General features: G+C 42.0%; 1 protein-coding gene across 5 annotated transcripts in view; it reads right to left on the bottom strand.

The window, feature by feature from the left end:
• Positions 1 to 318: 318 nt before the first annotated feature.
• Positions 319 to 18812, bottom strand: part of NHS (NHS actin remodeling regulator) — a 267912-nt gene continuing 249418 nt past the window's right edge. For 3 of the 5 annotated variants that reach the window (XM_026120723.2, XM_026120722.2, XM_026120725.2), the window contains 6 exons: positions 15904 to 15966; positions 13444 to 13636; positions 10441 to 10572; positions 6261 to 9218; positions 5627 to 5753; positions 319 to 4463 (listed from right to left, as the gene is read on the bottom strand). In XM_026120723.2, the coding sequence (XP_025976508.2) occupies positions 3839 to 4463; positions 5627 to 5753; positions 6261 to 9218; positions 10441 to 10572; positions 13444 to 13636; positions 15904 to 15966 (4098 nt within the window). In that variant the 3' untranslated portion in view covers positions 319 to 3838. The remainder of the gene's footprint in view (positions 4464 to 5626; positions 5754 to 6260; positions 9219 to 10440; positions 10573 to 13443; positions 13637 to 15903; positions 15967 to 18812) is intronic. The other 2 variants (XM_064499608.1, XM_026120724.2) reach the window with 1 other exon arrangement.

Below are 18812 nucleotides of genomic sequence, written 5' to 3' on the forward strand. Positions count from 1 at the left end.
TTCCATTATTCTTCATCCCAGCTTCCCTTCTTTCCTGCTTACCCTCTTCTTCCCCTGACAGACTTTGGGCAAATCCAGCAGTCTTTATATTCTGGCAAAGTTGGACATGTGGGTAAAATTCCACTTGAAGTCAATGACAGTTTTGATTAGATACAGATTTTTCTCTTGGTCTATGAAAAAATTGTAAGTGAAAGAGAAAAGAAGATCTAAATAGTTTGAAATGTGTGAAGCACTGAGACGTACCTTTGGAAATGCCATACCTGTAGTCTGCAGATTAGACTTAACATTTCATTACAAGAAAATAAAGAGAACATGTGATTTAATTGCAGTCACGTTTATTTGCAGTTTCTATACACACTTTCTAGGTAATCAAACTTTTCCGACACATTTTTTGAGAGGGGTTCACAATGAAACTGTCACCGTTTTTACTAAAAATAAATACAAGACTTAAAGTGTTGCACAGCTCTAAAATATACAAAGGCTTGGATTTAATGTAAACTTTGAAAACATTTTACAAAAGAAACCATCTTTGCAACAATTTAAAAAGTTCATATTTACAAATATTACAAAAATACAAAATGGATGCAAGTCCATAAACCATTGTCTTTTCTGCCAGCATGAACTGGTGCTAGTACCAAAATAGTTACACTGTAACCTTCTTAATTTTTTTTTAATTCTTTAAGTCATAACCTACAGTATTTCTCTATATCTGCCACCATTGCAGCAAATGCACTCAATCACTGACCTTTGGCAAAAGCAAACGTATGCTTATTTGCTACAACTATTCCATGTCCTCTCTGCTGCCACAAAAAGAAAAAAAGGGAAAAATGTTGTTTTTCAGAACACACAGCTGTATAACTTCAAAAATCATTTCCGTAACATCAGTGCAAACAACGGAACAATCAGTTGAAGTGATGGTTCACGAGTTACCTAATGTATGCCCTGTACCCTGTTTCAAGGTGTGAGTGATGGTCCTTTTGTTCTACAGCTTGTCCTCTTGTGCCTTAAAGGCACACCTGCATCACTAAAAGGGTCTCCCTCCACTTGTGTTCTCTGATGCCCACATTTGTTATGAATTCTTTTCTTCATAGTGGATTTACAATCCATCTTTATTTGGGCTTCAATCTGTTAAATATAAAATAGGAAAAAAACCTCTCATACATTTTAAAAGAAATACAATTATATTTTCATGTGATTGATTGTTCTGTGGTCATTTCATATCTTCCAGCCTCAGCATTCAAGTCAAAAATGCTTTTCCCCCCCCCCCCCAATGTATACATATTTATATATGTTTTCTCTGTGAAACTGTCAATTGGTAATAAAAAGTGATGTCATGTTTTCTCTATAAAGTTTAGAATGATTATTTAAAGCACATATAACACTTCTAAGAATAAACATGTTATAAAAGTGCTCCTGTTAAAATTGTTAAGGAAAATGACTGAAGATGACAGACTAAGGATTTTCTGCCCAAAATCTAAACTTCCTTTACTCATGTTCTCCAGAAAGTGTTTTGTTTCATGCTAAACATTTCCTATTAGAACGTTCTCATTCATTCATTTCACTTGTGTTTAGACTTATTTTCTTAACTAAGCTATTAATGAGACTAGCCTTTTATTTCCAAAACCTTACCCCACTTATCTTTTTTTAGTGCTATTTTAGACTTACTGATTTTGAAGCCCTTGAGCTGATTTTCCACTCCTCTTCCCAACACACATACCACATGCATAGTGATTCTATCTTGCATACCAAACACAATCAGCCTACACAGGAGGACGGTAGGAAACCCTGAATTGTGTATTTCTTGTGGTAAACACTACATGAAATCAGACATAATGTAATGGGAAATAACATTCAGGATTTGTTAAACCATTCTACCTTGCTCAAACTTTTCAAAATCATAACAGTTTGAAGTAAAACCTTCCTCTTAAAAACATGATTTGCCTGCTTTAAAATCTCTCAGCTTTATGCTTTACATGATAAAAAACAAAGAACAGTAAAAACCCATTTCACACATCCCGCTTCCCGATCATTTACTTATGCTTGAAGCCAGCTTTCAGTTGATTTCTTTAGTACCGAAGTACACGCTTTCTGCTATCCTACTCACTCTGTCCTACTGCACACCACATTCCTTCTTGCACTGTTTTCTCTGCACTAACCTTCCCTGTATTACAAAGCTTATCCTATAGCAATCATCACCAACTGCATAAATTTTGGACAACGAGGGCCTTGTTCTCTGAGTAGCATAGATGGGGCTACGCTGTTGGAAATGATGGTGGCTCAAAGGAGAATCAGGCCTATTGGCTTTAATTTGTTTAAAAAATTAAAAGCGTAAAGCAACTTGTGGGTTGTCTATCACTGACACGATCTTTCAGTTTTAAGACAAGAAAATTCAAGTAACTTCAAGTAATTCAGCTTTTATTTCCCTGCCTTCATTTTTACCAAAGCAGTTGCTTTGATTTGTCTCCTTTCCCACCCCATCCCATTCTCCCACCCTGTTCAGCATTTCTGGTAAACCCAGACAAAATCCAAACTGTATGTTGCTGGCATAATGAACCAGAGCGTTCCCCTTCCCAGTTTAACAATGGATATAAATAATGCGTACACATACCTATTTCCCAGCTACATTTTCACAGTGTCATTTTTGTAAATATTTAGGTAGCATGAATCTCATCAGCACAAAGAGAAAGCTTCACTGAAAACTCATCGCAGATATTTACTGATAAATTGAAAGCGCTTGTTGCATGCTTTTAATTTATTTGTTTCCTTTAAGAACCAGAAACTAACCATGTTTAACAATTATAGTTACCAGGTCATGACTGTGTTATGTATCCCAATAACCTAATAAGAATACGAAAATAAGTACTAGTTCTTCTTATCTAGTCTTTCTAAAGCAATCCATGTTAGAATAAAGGCCTAAGGGACACTGTCAAATGGGACTGTTAGGGGCTCTGTGTTAGAAATGACTCTGCTCTATCAGAAGCATGCTTGCCTTCCCAACCAATTATCATGTTAAAACTCGCAGCTGCACTTTACAGTTAGCTCGTTGGGAGCGATATTCAAAAGACAAATGGTTACTCAAGCTGATCTTAGCCTTTACATTTCATTAACTAACATTGAGAATTTCCTCCAGCTGTTAAATGTCGCTTTTGAGGCTTATCACACTGAAAGTGGTTATTGGTGGCCATGTAAGTATTATGTTTGATATGAAAATGGTATTCACAGAATACAGTTATTACATTTGACTTCTCTTGTCTTTTATAAACAAAGTTGTTATGCAGTAAATCATTTGCCACATGTCCACTTTTTGATAATTCTATTTACAGATTTTTATCAAAAATATGGTATTTACATATGTTTTGTTAATTTCTTCTAAATTTTGTTTCAGCTCATTTTAGTGTAGAAAAATACCAATCCTCAAGAGCTTTTTTTTTTTTTTTTTCCCCTAGGGAAGCACTACAGTGAGGGATTTGTTTCTAGATGGGCAGCTTCTGGAAAAACAAAAAGTTGCTTTTAACTCTATGAAAAGTGAATAGCCTTGAAATCTACAGTGACGACAGAAATGAGAGTGGGATAAATCAAATGAAGCTAAAAGAAAACAGACTGGACACAGCATATCTTTCTACTTTTAGAAAATGTAAAGTAATAAATAGCTACAGCTTTAGTCCTCTGTTTCCCCAGCGTCTTATAAACACAAATACATTTAAGCATCGATATTGCCCTGCAATTTTTTTGACTGCTACAGCGTTGGCCTCTTATATTCACATCCTTACATAACCAAAGTGGTTTCAGTGTTCGGCATGTTTCACAGTCAGCGGTGGGGCTGGGGAGCTCCCGCAGCCTATGTTGAACTCTGAGAAGATCGGTCATCGTGAGGGCTGCCATCTGAGTTCTCGGTCTCTCCTTCGGAGATAGCCTGCATCGGTGTGTTGTACAGCCTACAGCGTACGCTGTACCGGCTGCTGCTGGCGGCCGGAGGCGCCCGGGAGCGCCCCACTCTGGACGACGCCGACATGGAGAAGCTCTTGGAGGAGAATCCTTCTGCGTTGACTCTCGGGGAGCACGGAGAAAGTGGGGATGATGCTTCGGGGCTGGCTGCTTGGGGCGACTCATCCGGGTTTTGAGGGGCGTCCACTGACAGCTCTCCAGGAGACTTGGGCAAAATGGGGCTTTTCAGGATCTCCGTGGCAGACATCCTGTAGCTAGAATCAGACCGACTGCCCTTTTTTAGGAGCAGCAGTTTAAACTCCTCGTTAGATGTGTTGGACTTTTTGGCATTCCTGTATATGAGCCCGGGGGACCTCTGGCTGCTTACGGGAGTACCCACACTGCTGGGGGGTGGCACAGTGCTGGCGGGCAAGCTGCTGCTGGTGGGTGGCTGGCTGCTGCTCCCAGCTGAAGCTCTCAATCTGTTTCTTACAGAAAGGTCTCCAGAATCCTTTCTCCCAAGAACTTTCCTTTTTGACCTGTAAAAATACAAAAGAACACACATTCTTGTGTTATCTTTGTAGGGTAACACTCGATGCTCGCCTGAGATTTACAGACTCACCGTGCTTTGATATTAACTAGAGTTCTCTTAATCCATATTGTCAAATATTGGAGGCTAGCAGTGACTGACAGCACTTTAAACAGTAATAACTCCTGACTCCTGTGCAATGAATGAGGCACTGAGTCACAGAGTCCATTTCAACCTCCCCCAGCTCTTCCAAAACAATTTACGCACAACCAGCACTTTATAAAGACAACGATATATGCAGAATCTTAGGCTAGCTAAATGTTCATTGTAACTTGCTCAAAATTAGCAAACTGCAGCATCGTTTCAGCTGTGATAGCAAATACCAACTGAATACAAAATACGCTACATTTGGAGAGATGCCTTCTCTTAAGCAACTGCTCGCTCATCAGAACAGAGCTGGTGGGCAGAATGCAGAAACCACTGTGGGTCCTTTCCTTTAGAGACGTGTATGTTTGTTAGAGGGAAAAGCCTGACAGTATTTGTAAGGCATCCTACACTTTCCATAAAGATGCTCAGGATGCAAACACACAAGGTTAAAATACAGCCACTTTTAAAAGCTGCCTTTTAAGAAATTAACACAATAAAGTAAAGAAGGTGGTTTCAGGACAGAGAAAACTGAGATGAAGAATTTCATATTGAGTCAGCAATTATCATGCAGTTGTCATCCCAACCAGAGGTTCTCCTGGAAATCTGACAAACCTGATTGAAGTCATGGGGCCTTAAAAAAGAGCAGTTGTAGCTTACTGAAAAAAATTAATGTTTCAACCAATTTAGCAAAAGATCTGTTCACATGAGAGGCATATCCACATGGACAGATGTGGGCAGAACCATGCTCCTCTGTTTGTACCCCACCCTGGCCACTCTTGTAGCAATCTCTGGACTGTATTAGCTCACCCTTGTGCTCTTAAGGTGAGGCACCAGAGAGACTACAGTACTTCCAGGACCAGTGCTAGCTGGGATACTTCTGGTGAGTCATAGCACCACACCAGCTACTGGGCAGGACAGACTTAACCACTGAATAATTATGTGATGGCTATCGTTAGGGGGTGTTTGTGCAATTTAGGAGAACAGGGTTGCATTTTACAGTTTCCGCTTACAAGAACGTTAGATCACCTGTGAATGACTGCAAACAGATCCTCAGTAGTGCGCGGTTTATTTGGAGACACAAAAACATCTTCTGTCTCAGCCTGAGAATCTTCACTCAATGGTGAAATTATGGAATCGTCGCTCGGAGAAGATTCTTAAATGAGGAAAGAAGCCACGATATGAGTCAAACTCTTGCCATGTTTTAAAACAGCACTGCCATTGCAATCCGCGAGCTCAATTCATAACTGAATTGCCAATACTGTAATATATACTTTATCCTCTAATCTAAAACCGTATACATTGGAGCCCATAAAGCGGGTACTACTACAATCCAAAACCAGGACATATGGTTTACTGTACAGATCCTTTAAGCAGCTTGGCAGCTGTGATAATAAGGCCCCATTGTGCAAAGGGTTAGTACTCTTCCCCTATTTTCAACTAAAATGAAGTACAAGGGAAAAAATAATTATCAAAGAAATACATTCCTCTGAAAATATTTCTGGGCTCACTAGTTAGCTGACAGATCAGGAGAACTCCACTGAATTCTTCAGAAGCATCCTGATTTACATCTGCACATAGGGCCAAACACTTTTCAAAGTTACTATAAATCACGTCCAAAACTGTACAATCAGTTACAATATAGAAAAAGGTTATAACTGACCTTTCAGTGAAGGCTCTTCTGTGCTCCCCCGTGTGTCATCTGCCCTGCTGTTATCAGAGGCACTTTTGGTCGGAATACCTGATGCAATATCATTTTCCTGCTTGGAACTTTTTTCACTGAGTGAATTTACTGTTGCTGTCTCTGATTCGTAGCTGATATTCCCAGGCACATGGTGGCTTAAATCAAGTTGGTGCTTAAGCTGATCGCTAATGTCAGCTCTCTCAGACTGAGATGGGGTTTCACTCACACGTTCAGATTCCAACTTTTGTTCACAGCCTCCAGCAAACTCTTGCTGAATCTGCACTTGGTCAAGGTTGCTTTCCTGTTCTACTCCCTGGTTAGTTTTCTTTGCTTCGTAATCATTTGTGGGGACAGCTAAGCCTTTCTGAAACCCTTCTGTAGAAATAGCACAAGTCTGAGTTAGAGCATTTTCTGGCAAATGCTCAGTGGCCAGGTGCATTTGGTCTTTCATGGGTTTAATTTCAACCAGACCCACGTTTGCTGAAGTTAGCATTTCTTGCTCACAATTATTCTGTCCACTGAAAGAGGAGCTTTTTTCTAAAGGTGGTTTTCCAGGGCCTGTTTCTGCTGGGGAAGTGTCAATATATGACATGATGGCCTCCTCAGTGGAGTACTGACGTGATATTGGTTTCTTAGCTAAGAGTGGCCTCATTTTGGCTGGAGAAACATCAGTCACCATTAGCGTGGTTTCTTGTATGCAGAGCAGGTCTGTAGTACTAGCTTTTTGTTTCACTTCTTCAGGCTTATTAACTGATCTAAGGTGAACAGATTTTAGAACGGAAGGTGTGATAGCGAGGGCAGAAGGAGGACTGGGATTCAGTGCTTCTCCTATCATGCTCTGCTTATTGTGGTTGAAAGCATGCAACTGGTGCCTGTGAGTGAATGGTTTATTCAAGACGTTATGAAGAGCACTTAGGTCAAGATGAGTGGGAGGTATAATGGGAAGCTCTAAGTCTTTGTTTGAAGACACAGTGCCATCTTTAGACAGTGGCTGCTGCAGTGACGACTTCCTTTCTGGTACTTTTGGCTTTCTCTTGCTACCTCCAGGAGACAAAGGCCCAGAAAAGAAAGCTGTTGGAAAAGAAGAGGTTGGCGTTTCTGACTGGCTGGAGTATCCACTGGAGGGTGATGCTAACCCTGCCAACTTCTCTGGGGAGGCCAGTTTAAACTCATTATCGACAGACGGGAGGGATGGGGTGGTGGCTCTTGATCCAGACTGAGACGTTTGGGATTCAGAGCTCTCTGGTGATTTGATGCACTCTATGACTGTAGTACCCGTAGCAGTGCTTGAATTAGATAAAGACCTGTAAGGATCATTAGATTTCAAGTCATTTAGAAGCCAGAGATCTGCATAGTGAGATTGTTCAGCACCTTCATCTTTAAACGATGGAATATCTGTGGTGTCAAACTGAGTGTCCTTTAATCCACTGTCATTCTGGTTTGTCCAGGAGAGCTCCTGTTTGGTTGGCAGATTAGAGTTTTCCACTCTGGAAGGTGTGTTTGAAAACTCAAGCGGCAGCTTCATTTCCCTGGAAGTGTGAGACACATGCTGCCCACTGCTTATCTTTGGTTCTTTCTTTTCAGGAAGATCCGTGCTGCTCTCAGATTTCCTCAAAGATGAGCTGCGTTTTGGTGGGGCTGGCTTTGCCTTTGGTTTCTTCAGAGAGATGCTCTGCCTTCCTTGCCTCCTGTGGTTCACGCAATCCTGCCAGGCGCAGTCAGTGAGACTGGAAGTCACACTCGCATTCTGGCCACTCTCAGAGCCTGCAGCTGCATAGTTGCAAATATAACTTTTATTACCCTTGAGACCACAATCAAAGTGCATGGAAGTATAGTATCCTTCAGTATCCACGGAAAAGTGTGAGCTAGTGTCTGCCTTGTCAGATGGGCTCTTCTCTAGGAAGCTATCATAAGTGGCCATGCTTGTGAAACTCGGGCACCCCAGGCTGTCAGCCTTGGGGTGCTCGGGGCTGAAATCCTGGTGACAGGACGCGTCATGGTGGTGGTGCAGGTAGTTCCACTCACTGTCACTAGTGTTGCTGTTGTTGGGGTCATCAAGTAAATCTGCTACAGTGGAGGTGAAGGAGCTTGCCCTGTGGCCTCTGACTTTATCCATGTGGTCACCAAATTGCTCTGCGATGAAGACACTGGAGTCCTCGTTGGCATTGGGAGCGGTGTTCAGCGACAGCTCGGAGTCACAGTGAGAAGAGCCCGTCAGTGGAGGAGAGGCAGCAGGAGGAATGGTTTCGGACGTCTGAGAGGGACACGTGGAGCTGCTCCCACTCCAGTTCCCACTGGAGGATTGGTGGTCATCTTTCTGGTCCATGTGGCTGCTGAGCAGGACTCCTGCTGTGGAGATTGAGTGAATGGGGCTCCCAAAGGTATCTGAGTTGGATGAAATCTCACAGCTTCCTGAATCTGCCATCCTTGACAGTCGTGATCTCCCTCTCTCACTGATGCTGTGATCGGGGCTGTGCAAGTGCTGAGGACACGTTAAACCTATGGGCTGGTGTTCCTGTGAACCTTGTTTATTCATGACCTCCTTCCCCTTTTTCAGGATCCTTTCCTGGCTTGCTAGAAAGTGTTCTGCTTCATATACTGAACTTTTGGCACTGGCATCCTGATCACCTTCATTGGCTCTTGCACCCTCGCGAGGAAGACTCCGTGACCGGATGCGGTTGCTCACTGTGGTAGCAAACACAGCATCCCCGTTGTCTGCTAGCACCAAAATGTTGCCGGTGGAGTGTGACAGGGAGGCAACAACGCTCTGCCCTCTCTGCGCTCGGATCCGTCTTCGCGATGGAGCAGCAATGAGGATTTCCTCAGTCTGACACTCCGAGTCCCGCGTACCCGACCTCCTGTTGGCAGCGCTGGAGAAGTCCGGGTTTGCATGCACAATCACATTGCGTTCTCTTGCCACCGGCGATTCATCAGAATCTAGGATACACGTAAACCTGAGTGAGATAAAACTTTGCGTTTCCTGATAAAAGACGACCCATAGAGCAACCCAAGAAGCATATTTGTTGGATTTCTTTTTTATCTTGCTGAATATTGTACTAAATTATCTTTACTACAAAAAGTTTGTAAGGCAGACCTCATCCTGGTAAGGTGGGAAATTCTCTTAGTCCTGCAATGTGATCTCAGTTCTCCTATTTCTGCAATGTGATCTCACATAGAGCTGATCTTGCCGTGGTAGATATTAAGATAAAGATTAAATTTTTAACTTTTGTTGCTGCATTTCAACTAGTAAAGGCAGTTTTAATGAATAACTGCCTGATAGAACACAACATAAACTTTTAAGAATAATTCTGTTCTGATTATATGTCTTTTCAGACTTTCCATCATACGCTTCTTTACTACCAAGAATATTTGTGCAGTAACAGGATCTTTGTTTTATAGGTTCTCTGGTTGCTTATTCCCTATGATAAACACATTCGTTCTGTTTCTGATCAAATTTCAGGACTGACTGAGATATCAGAGCTATCTTCAGGTGCTGATGAAAATTAAGAAATAATGATCCTGTTTGTTAGTTTAGCTTTGGGCTAATACCAATTTTACACATCATTTGCCCATAAAAGAGCTGCTCCTAGTTTACCTGGAAAAAGGTGAGCTAAGCCATTTGGTCTCATGCAAATATCCTTGGTAATAAAGAAGGAAAGGAAGGAACTTTTTAGCAAAGTTTTCAGTAGAGTACCAGCAGCTGTCTCTAACGCGGATATCCACCTGATCAGCTGAGTGAGTTATCCGGCTGTTGTGACAGCTCATCACTTTGCTGTGCAACATCTGTCATTTCTTTACCTTAAGATCCCCTCATACAAGAAAAAACTTTCACTTAATCTAGTTACTTTTTATGCACATAACTATGGGTTTATAACAAAAATAAAATGAAAAGAAAAGTAACTGATTAACATTTACACGATAAGAGCTGAACATGTACATCTATATTACTCGGTAAGGCCCCAGCACATTAAGGCCATATGGAGTAATATAGCTTTGCTTATTGTAGTAAATCAAAAAACAGACACATCATTCCCAAACTCCACAACCATTTATGCTTTCAAGGTTTCATTTCTTTGGAAGGCTGGCTACCCCAGCTCATATCCCTGCAATTTAAGTCGGTTAGAAAGCTATCTATGGAAGATTTGTATTTATACTACACCTATTTCTTGTTGCACTCTTCTGGGGATGCCAGAGATGGTTTTCCTCCTCCTCAACTTTCGTCTCCGCTGTAGTACAGATTGTGAATGAACAAGAGAGCAGCGTATACTAGCCTCTCTGTCAAAACCAACTCCTGCAACCCATAAATAGGTCTCATTAGCCTTTAGAAATAGTAAACAAATTTTCATGGCTGGAACACAGTGGAGGTATGTGAGCTTGGATTAAGCCTGTGAATAAACATAAGGGAGCCCTTATGCAGCTCTTATGTAAATTATATTACAGTATATCACAGTTTTACATCTAATTCCAGCTCCCTCTCAGCAGCCTGGTTTGCCAAAAGTAACAGGAGTAAAAAAAAAAAAAAAGAAAGAAAAGAAAATTAGGAAAGAAAATAGAGTTGAGAGCTCTGGATAGCCAGGCATTTTTTCTTATAGCTATTTACCCATCTGTCACAGGGACAATGACAGTAATTCATCTGCCAAGAGTAATCTGTTCAGCTATAGTCTGACTCATTTTAAAAAGCTAAGCATAAGAAAACAGTTTAGGTTGTAATGCCATATTGCAGTAGTTTGGTGCTACTTAGGAGACCGATATGCAAAGGGTGCTAACATTTCAAAAAGGAAAAAGACAGCTATAATGGGGCCAAGTCCACGTGCAAGTTTAGAGAGCATTCTTCTTTAGTATTATATATGGTCAGGAATGAAATAAATCGGCAGCTAATGTTTTCATGTATCAGTAAGTGGTCGGATTTTTCCAGGTGCGCAGCACACAGCAGAACACATGGGAGTCCGGGGCAGACAGCGAGCACTTTGAGAACCAGGTCACGCATTCAAGAACCTAAATTTGGATTTAGGAGCCCAAGTTCACATACACATTTATTTATAACCATGGTCACACAGAATAGGCAAGAATTCCTTATTTTCTTTAGGCTTCCGTGGCATTACCACAGCAAAGTCTCTTTCACCTTGTTTTTTACACCATGGCCAATATAAATGGAGGCCAGCCAAAAGACCAGAGCCTAGCTATACTGGCTTTTGACACAAGTATACACTCATGCTCTCTAAAGTTGGCATGGGATAGGTTGGAAAAAATGTGCCAGGTCCATAAAAACACTAACATAAGGATTGCTGGTACAGTGGTTTATAATCTTAAGAAAAACAAATGAAATAAACCAAACAAAATGAAAATAAAAGATCCTGATAAAAATCTCCATTTTATAGCGTATAATTATATAAAACATAATTATACACAGACATACACATACATATTACACTACATAACAATGTAAAACATTAAAAAGTAACTTTCTTGTAAAAGTTCTTCTTGAAATCTACTACAGTGAAATAGAGGCTTCAGACAGATGTCCTGTAACCACCAATGCCCCTGGAATAAGCAGAGGAAGAACTTTCTTTAACATGGAACAAAAGTGCTGTAAACTTCATCAACAGTCATTTTTAAAAAGTGAACATTTCTCAGGGTTGGGAGAAGCTTAAAAAAAAAAAAAGAAGGAAAGAAAAAGAAAAATGAAAGCAAACTCTCTGAAACGAAAATCATTCAGCATCACTGCCGGTGCTCCAGCAACCGTGAGTTATCTGAACATGCTCGGTGTGCCGGATGCACGGGGTCATCGCTGGGAGGAAAGTGGCGGAGGGTACATCAGCCTCCCTGTGACACGCACAAGCTATTCCCATTAGTGCCAATGAGAATGAGACACATAAACATCCAGAAGATTACATACCATTCTCGATCGGTAAAACTGAGCAGTGGGAATTGGGTTCCAATGCAGGGCAGGTGGAGTCTAGGCAAAAACCGCTATTACTGGACAAGTCAGCATTGGTCCCAGACCTAACGCTGCACTCTCCTCCAAGCCGCAGGACGTGGCATGGCAACACCGGCACGGCCAGGCCAGGCGCAAGCGAGGCGCCTCCATGCCAGCTCTGCCGGGGTGGGGGGACCTACCGCCCTTGTCATCCTCTCCGCTGGGATTTCTGCCTGGAGCCACCTCGCGTGGGCACCCAGGTGGGGGCTCCGGCTGCGCCCCTGCGCCTCAAGGGGGCCTGGCCCCCGTGGCTGTCACCTCCCACCCCCCCCCTCACTATCAGAAATACATGATTAAATGCAAATATTGGCTCTACAGGCTAACTGAAAGCTCTCTGCTTTTTTTTTTTATTTTTTTCCCCTGGCGGTTCACATTCAAGCCGACAACCGTGGAAGCCAGCCCACTTTATGCTCTTACATTAAGGAAAATTTGGTGCAAAATACTCTTGAGGAAAACTCAGATAAACTTTATGTTTACCATAGCCCTCTGGAAAGAGAGAAAGAGAAAAAGAGAAAAACAGCCTGATTTTTGATTCAGGAAATAAGTTATCTACCACATTTAATAAGTTATACACCTCGTGCTTATATAAGCAATTTCTTCTTCAAACAGGTCTCGTAAAATGTATCCAAACGTTATATAAATAAAAGAAAATGCCATTACTATACCTTCAGCATAGCTGCATGTAAAGAGATCTCAGAGCGATGGTTTGCATGCTACATAGTCATGACTTGCATGTTTAAAGCACTGCAAATAGCAGCCTACATTCTCTAGTTTCTCGTCTCCTGCTACACATGATAATCACATGATTAATTTCTGTGGCTTTTCTGCATTATTTCAGTCAGCTACATTCAAAAAGTTATTTGAGGTCTTTGGAAATACAGACTCTACGCTATACTTACAACAAAAGTACATTGCTTATACAGGGAACCAGTGTTATGTTACACTGTATAACATGATTCAACAGCTATGGGCCAAATTAACCCTGCAAACAGCTTCAGTCACTTCAGTGGACATGCATGAGGGATGCATTTAGCCCACTGTCTTCTGTAGTCTAAAGCCTCAAGCAAGGGTCTTTGCCCTTACAGACTGTAAAATCCAGTGACTTGAAATAAATTAAACAAAGTAAGTACTTGACCTCCCTTGAACCATGCAATAAATACAAAAATAAATAGAAGAGATTTGTACCAGTGACATTGATGGGGATAATGCAAGAAGAAATCACTTGGGCATCTTGTTTCATTTTCTCCTCTGGAGTTGGCAGAGGTAGTGCTTTACTCCAATTGGTTTGTTTATCCAGTGTAGAAGGGATATTATGTATTGGATTTTTCGGCCTCTGCCCTAACATGACATCTGTATCTTCGTCCTCTGGTGGATGGGACTGCAAATGAATACATTCAAAATCAGTGTCTACCATTCAGGCATACAAGACTACTTTTGAAACAAAGCAGACATACAGATCAGAAATCAATTACGGGGATGCGATGAAGAGTTGTTCTAGGTATGTCTAAACAGTACAAGCTATTCTCCAACGGATAAATAACATACAGTTAATAAGAAAAAAAATACATTAACATACTGGAAACAATTCAGTGTATTAACAGTGACATTTACAGGACATCTTTTCAGTCCGAAGGGCATGTCCTGCATGTCTGTGTATTTGGTTCAAGCACGCACTCAGTTACTGTCAGCATTAGACACGAGTCGTCCTTTGCATCCTCAACCTTTTGAACACGCAAGTGTGCTGACTACTGGTGAAAACTGGTCCCATATAAACATTCATTTGCGGATAAGCATCAGAAGGCCAAACGCTTTAAAAAGATCCATCTGCATGTCAGAAAATCATCTGCATTTCATTTAATCAAACTAAGGCTATGACCAGAAAAAAGGTACAGAAAAACAACAGCTATAAGTTGGAAGTAGCAGGTGTTGACAGTGTTGGCATCAGGAGGACACTGGCCAAAGAGAAGATTAGCCGCCACCAGAAGAAATGCAAAGAATTATGTAGAAACCATGCAAATATTCAGGACTTCCTGCCAAAAGCACTGGACACTGAAGATAGAGCAACAGGGAAGCAGACTGTGCAGAAGAAACACAGGTGTTTTGTTTTGTTTTAGAAGCAATACTAAATCCCCCCCAAACGCCCTGTCTTGCAAAGCTGTTACAATTTCATCTAGTAAGATAGAAATAAGCTAAGCACTTTTTCATGTGGTATCTAGCTTTCGAATCAGGTTTTGCAGTCTCTTTGTAGAAAAAAGTTTCCATTTTGTTTGGAAGGGATGGAGGGGAGAAACACTTACCTTTTGTCTGCCTGATTTTCCTCCCTTTCTCAGTTCCTACATTTGTCTACAAGCCCTGACAATTCCTCAGCTAGCCTGGGAAGCCTGCCTGTCTCTCCTTCCTAAAAATAAAGTGCAATACCTTTCAGGCTGGTTTTCTTTTCAGTCCTGAATTCCCAGCTGCTTAACTACCAGGGTTCCCCCTCACGACTGCTGTTTAAACTTTATTTGCCCGTTTTCATTTTGGTAGCAAACACGGTTAAGACAAAATCCCGCTCGGCCTCTCCTGGGGCCCATGTTCGGCAGGCAGTTGTTTACCAGCACATGCTCACACCCAGGCTGCCGCGGTACTTCTGCCATTCCTCCTTGCAGAGTCTGCACAAATCCTGTGGGAATTCACCGGCTCAAGCTTGCCAAGCAGCACTTACAAACCAGCTCTTGGCTCTTAATGCAGCAGCGACTATTTAAACTAGTGGAGGACGCTCGCTTACCTGGTCAGTGTCGCCTTCGGGAGCACCCCCAAACCCAAGAGAACAGATGCTTCCTCCTCCCCCAACCCTGCGAAAACCCTTTTTTCTCCCACGTACGATTTTAGTAAAACATCGCAGCCTTCCTTCTCTCTCTGCAGCTTTTGTGCCGATCCCCAGCAGACGTGAATAGCTCGTATAAACTTCAAGCACAAAAGACTTTGTTTCCTAGGTAACTCCCCCCCCACCCCAAAAAACTTTGATGCGTGCATGCAAAAAAAAAAAAAATCACCCCTGCACATATGCACAGACACACACACACGCGCGCACACACACACACACACACACAGAGGGAGAGCCTGTGTTTGCTGCCGATTTCTTCCCGGAATAACAATTGCCGGCTGGACAAAGCGGGCGCAGTGACCTGCCTGCCGGCTCTGCCTGCCAGAGCTCCTCTCCAGAGAACAATGGGATTAGCAACTTTCCAGAGAATAAATGTAGGCTTTCGCGCCGGCATCCTCTGAACCATTTCTTACCGTTCCGGGGGGGAAAAAAAAGAAAAAAAAGCAGGCGGTTTGGCAAAAGCATTGCAAGAAAAAGAAATGCGATTGATTGCTAATGCTACAGAGCCTAGCCCTGGTTCAGGCCTTTAAAAAGAGGCAAGAGGAGGAGGTGGCCTTGTGGCCATGAACTCCTGAAACGGATCCAAGATGAAGAATGAAAGAAGGAGAAAAAAAAAGTCATTATTGTGCCTTATTGACACATGAAAACAGAAAAGGCTTCTTTTTAACACGGCGCACTAAAGTTAGCAAGTGAAAAGCAAGCAAGAGGAAGGGTTAGGATCTGGAAGGGAGAAGAGTGAGACAGGGCTGTTAATTGAGGAATGCTTGTTTTTCCAGTACCTTTCTACTCCATGGGGTCATGTGGCAACACTCAATTGGGGAGGGCGAGCGGGTGCTCTTAAACTATAAATGTGAAATGTAAAAAAGAAAAATTAAATTAAATTAAAAACATGCACAAAATGTTTCTGGTCAAAGTACATCATTTTCATCTAGACAAACTAGCATCAGAGGCAAAACAAGTTGAGATTTCCACCTCTATTCCCAATGGATCGGTTTGTTCCCCAGCACAGACTACTTCTCTACAAATGCAGCCCCATCTCATGCAACTGTGCGTACAGAGGTGTCTGGATCCATGTGAAGTCTGTGCTGATCTTGCTCACTCAGATGAGACACCACTGCTGTGAAATTGGCTCAACCTCCTGGTGCAGACATGCTTCATTTGTCCTAAAAATGCCTCGTATTGATTTGGGGGAACCTGAACTGCATACTGACTGAAGCCAAATCAGTGCAAGGCCCTTCTCCAATTACATTACCAAAGATCTGTTTCATAATGTAAGGAAATCTCTTGCCTGATCCATTTAAGCAATGGATGTAAATAAGGCTAGTGCTGAGGATGATTTGTCAAATAGGTTGTTTGTTAAGGGTTTCTGATTTCATCACTGCAACTGCTAAGGTTGCAATCACTGTGTCAGGATGACAACAGCCAATTGGCTTTTTGTATCTTTTTATAATGCTTGAAAGGATAATGAGAGATGCCCAGAACGCTCTAAGTCTCACTCAGTCCCTGGAGCTCTGAAGTCCTTTTACGTTGGTAACCCTGTTTTGTATGTTGTCATGTCCTGCTTTCGAAACCTATGAGTGGAGAACGACCTCTTTTGAAACTAAATAAAAACTATAAAGAAAACATGACTGTTGATAGCACTGAAAAGGTGTAGCAAGTGTTCCTGGCAGGGGGCTGGGGGGGTTGTCTGTGGCTCCCCTCGCACTAGTTAGTAGACCTGCCAAATGATCCTATGATCGTTTTCCTCCTAATTATCATCACCACCACTCTGATGGATAAACCACAGAGCTCAGTTTGAATGACTTTGCATTATATGGTCCCCTCTCCAAAAAAAAAAAAAAAAGAAAGAAAAAAATGCTGTGCCATAGCTCCGAAGACCTAATTCTTAGTCTTGTCCTACTCTATTTTGAGACACACAACACATCCATCTTTTCCATGGTCCCATGTACAGGACTAAAACCAAATGAAGCCTCTAAACGAGCTGTCCATAAGCCTTACAGGAGAGCAGCGGGAGCAAATAGGAAGGATTGTTCCCAGATAACATTTCTAGCAGGCCAGCCAGGTTACTGCAAAACCAATTCTAAGCGGGTACAAGGTCCTCGTCACGGGACAAACACTTCCATCAGTGCAACAACAGGTGTAAAGATAATGAATACATCAACCATTTAAGACTACTCTTCGGGCACACAAGGATGATTCCACCCTTCACCTTCTGGCCCAGTTTTCAGCAACCTGCTCTGAGCAGATTTACCACATTTAAAAGGATCAGGACTTATAGCTGTAGTGTCATCATTGAAACAGCTCCTAGCTGGGGAAGGGAGAGATCTGCTTTTCTTTAAATGTTCTCATTCAACTCAGAAGACCAGAATATCTCTAAATGTCTTGAGCAAACACATAATTAAGCAAGAAATTATTATTATATACCCAAGGCTGTTCTGGTCTGATGGGCAAATCTGCAGTTAGGCAGTTTTCAAAGTGAATTTCTTTTATGTGCCTGTACTTGGCAAACAGTAACAGTGATAATCAATCTGTTAAATACAAAACCAGAATACTTTAAAGAGGCATTTTCTTTAATGGGCTAGGATTGCTTTGAAACCAAACTGGTGTATAATTGCTTGAATAGGGATTTATTCTGCAGTCACTGACAAATGAGAGCATCTTTATTTGTCTAAGCTATCCCATCAGCTTCAGTTGCAGGGGTGTCATTGGAAATGCTCTTGAGTCTTTGCTTTGCAGTAAAAATCTTAGTTGCATATGCACATGATCTGATTTCTCTGTGCTCTGCATCTCTTCAGTGGCAGAGTCTTTGGTTTCTGTGCACTGCAACAAAACAGTCAGATGTCTAAGTCTGAGCTACTCAGTTAGGCTCTTTCTATACAGAAACAGCAAGAGACATTGCCACTGAGCAGTTCTGCTCCCCCTCCTTCAGCAACTAGCTTGGGGTGAGATGAATCACTTCTGAATACTCTCCCCAGTGATTTTAAGAGGAGCTTAGGGTTACTTGCAGATACCTAAGTCAGGACTCATGAATCACTCTTTTAGCTAATGAAAATCTTAAACCCCATCAGTGCAGCAACAAAGAGGCAATTTTGCAGGCACAAACTTGCCAGCCTAACAATTTATAGGCCAACCACATTTATTGTCCCAGAACGGGGATCAGAAGGAGGAAATGAATGGGCCAATAACAATACAAAAATCGCATTTAATTCCCTCCTTTCCACCCCCAAAGCTTTGAGATGCCCCTGTTCAAGATCTTACAAGTTATAAAGGAAGGCTAGTGCAAAAAACATCCTTCAAGTTAGATCATGTACCTAACCTGCCTTATTTATAGTGCTGGTGTTACAGGAAATACTGTGATTTCAAAGTTAGTGCACAGCATGTATTGAACACAGTACAAAGGCGAGGGGAAAAACATAAAGCCAAAAATGAAGTAATGATTTTTCTTCAGATATTTAAAGAGGTTTTGAGAAACCCAGAGCATTTTCCAGAGCTATAAGCATTTATCTTTGGCATGTTCACCTGATTTACACCTGGTGGAATTGATTCTGTCCCCAGCCCCCTCAGCATTAGCTTAAAACCTGTGCTGACCATGTAGGCAGCGTGTTATCTCACAGGAAATCTTGGTGGCTGACTCACAGGCCCTGCAGCACCCGGCTTAAGCTGGAGGAGCCGACAAAGCCTTGATGAG

The sequence above is a fragment of the Dromaius novaehollandiae genome, chromosome 1 (assembly GCF_036370855.1).
Source record: "Dromaius novaehollandiae isolate bDroNov1 chromosome 1, bDroNov1.hap1, whole genome shotgun sequence".
Lineage (NCBI taxonomy): Eukaryota > Metazoa > Chordata > Aves > Casuariiformes > Dromaiidae > Dromaius > Dromaius novaehollandiae.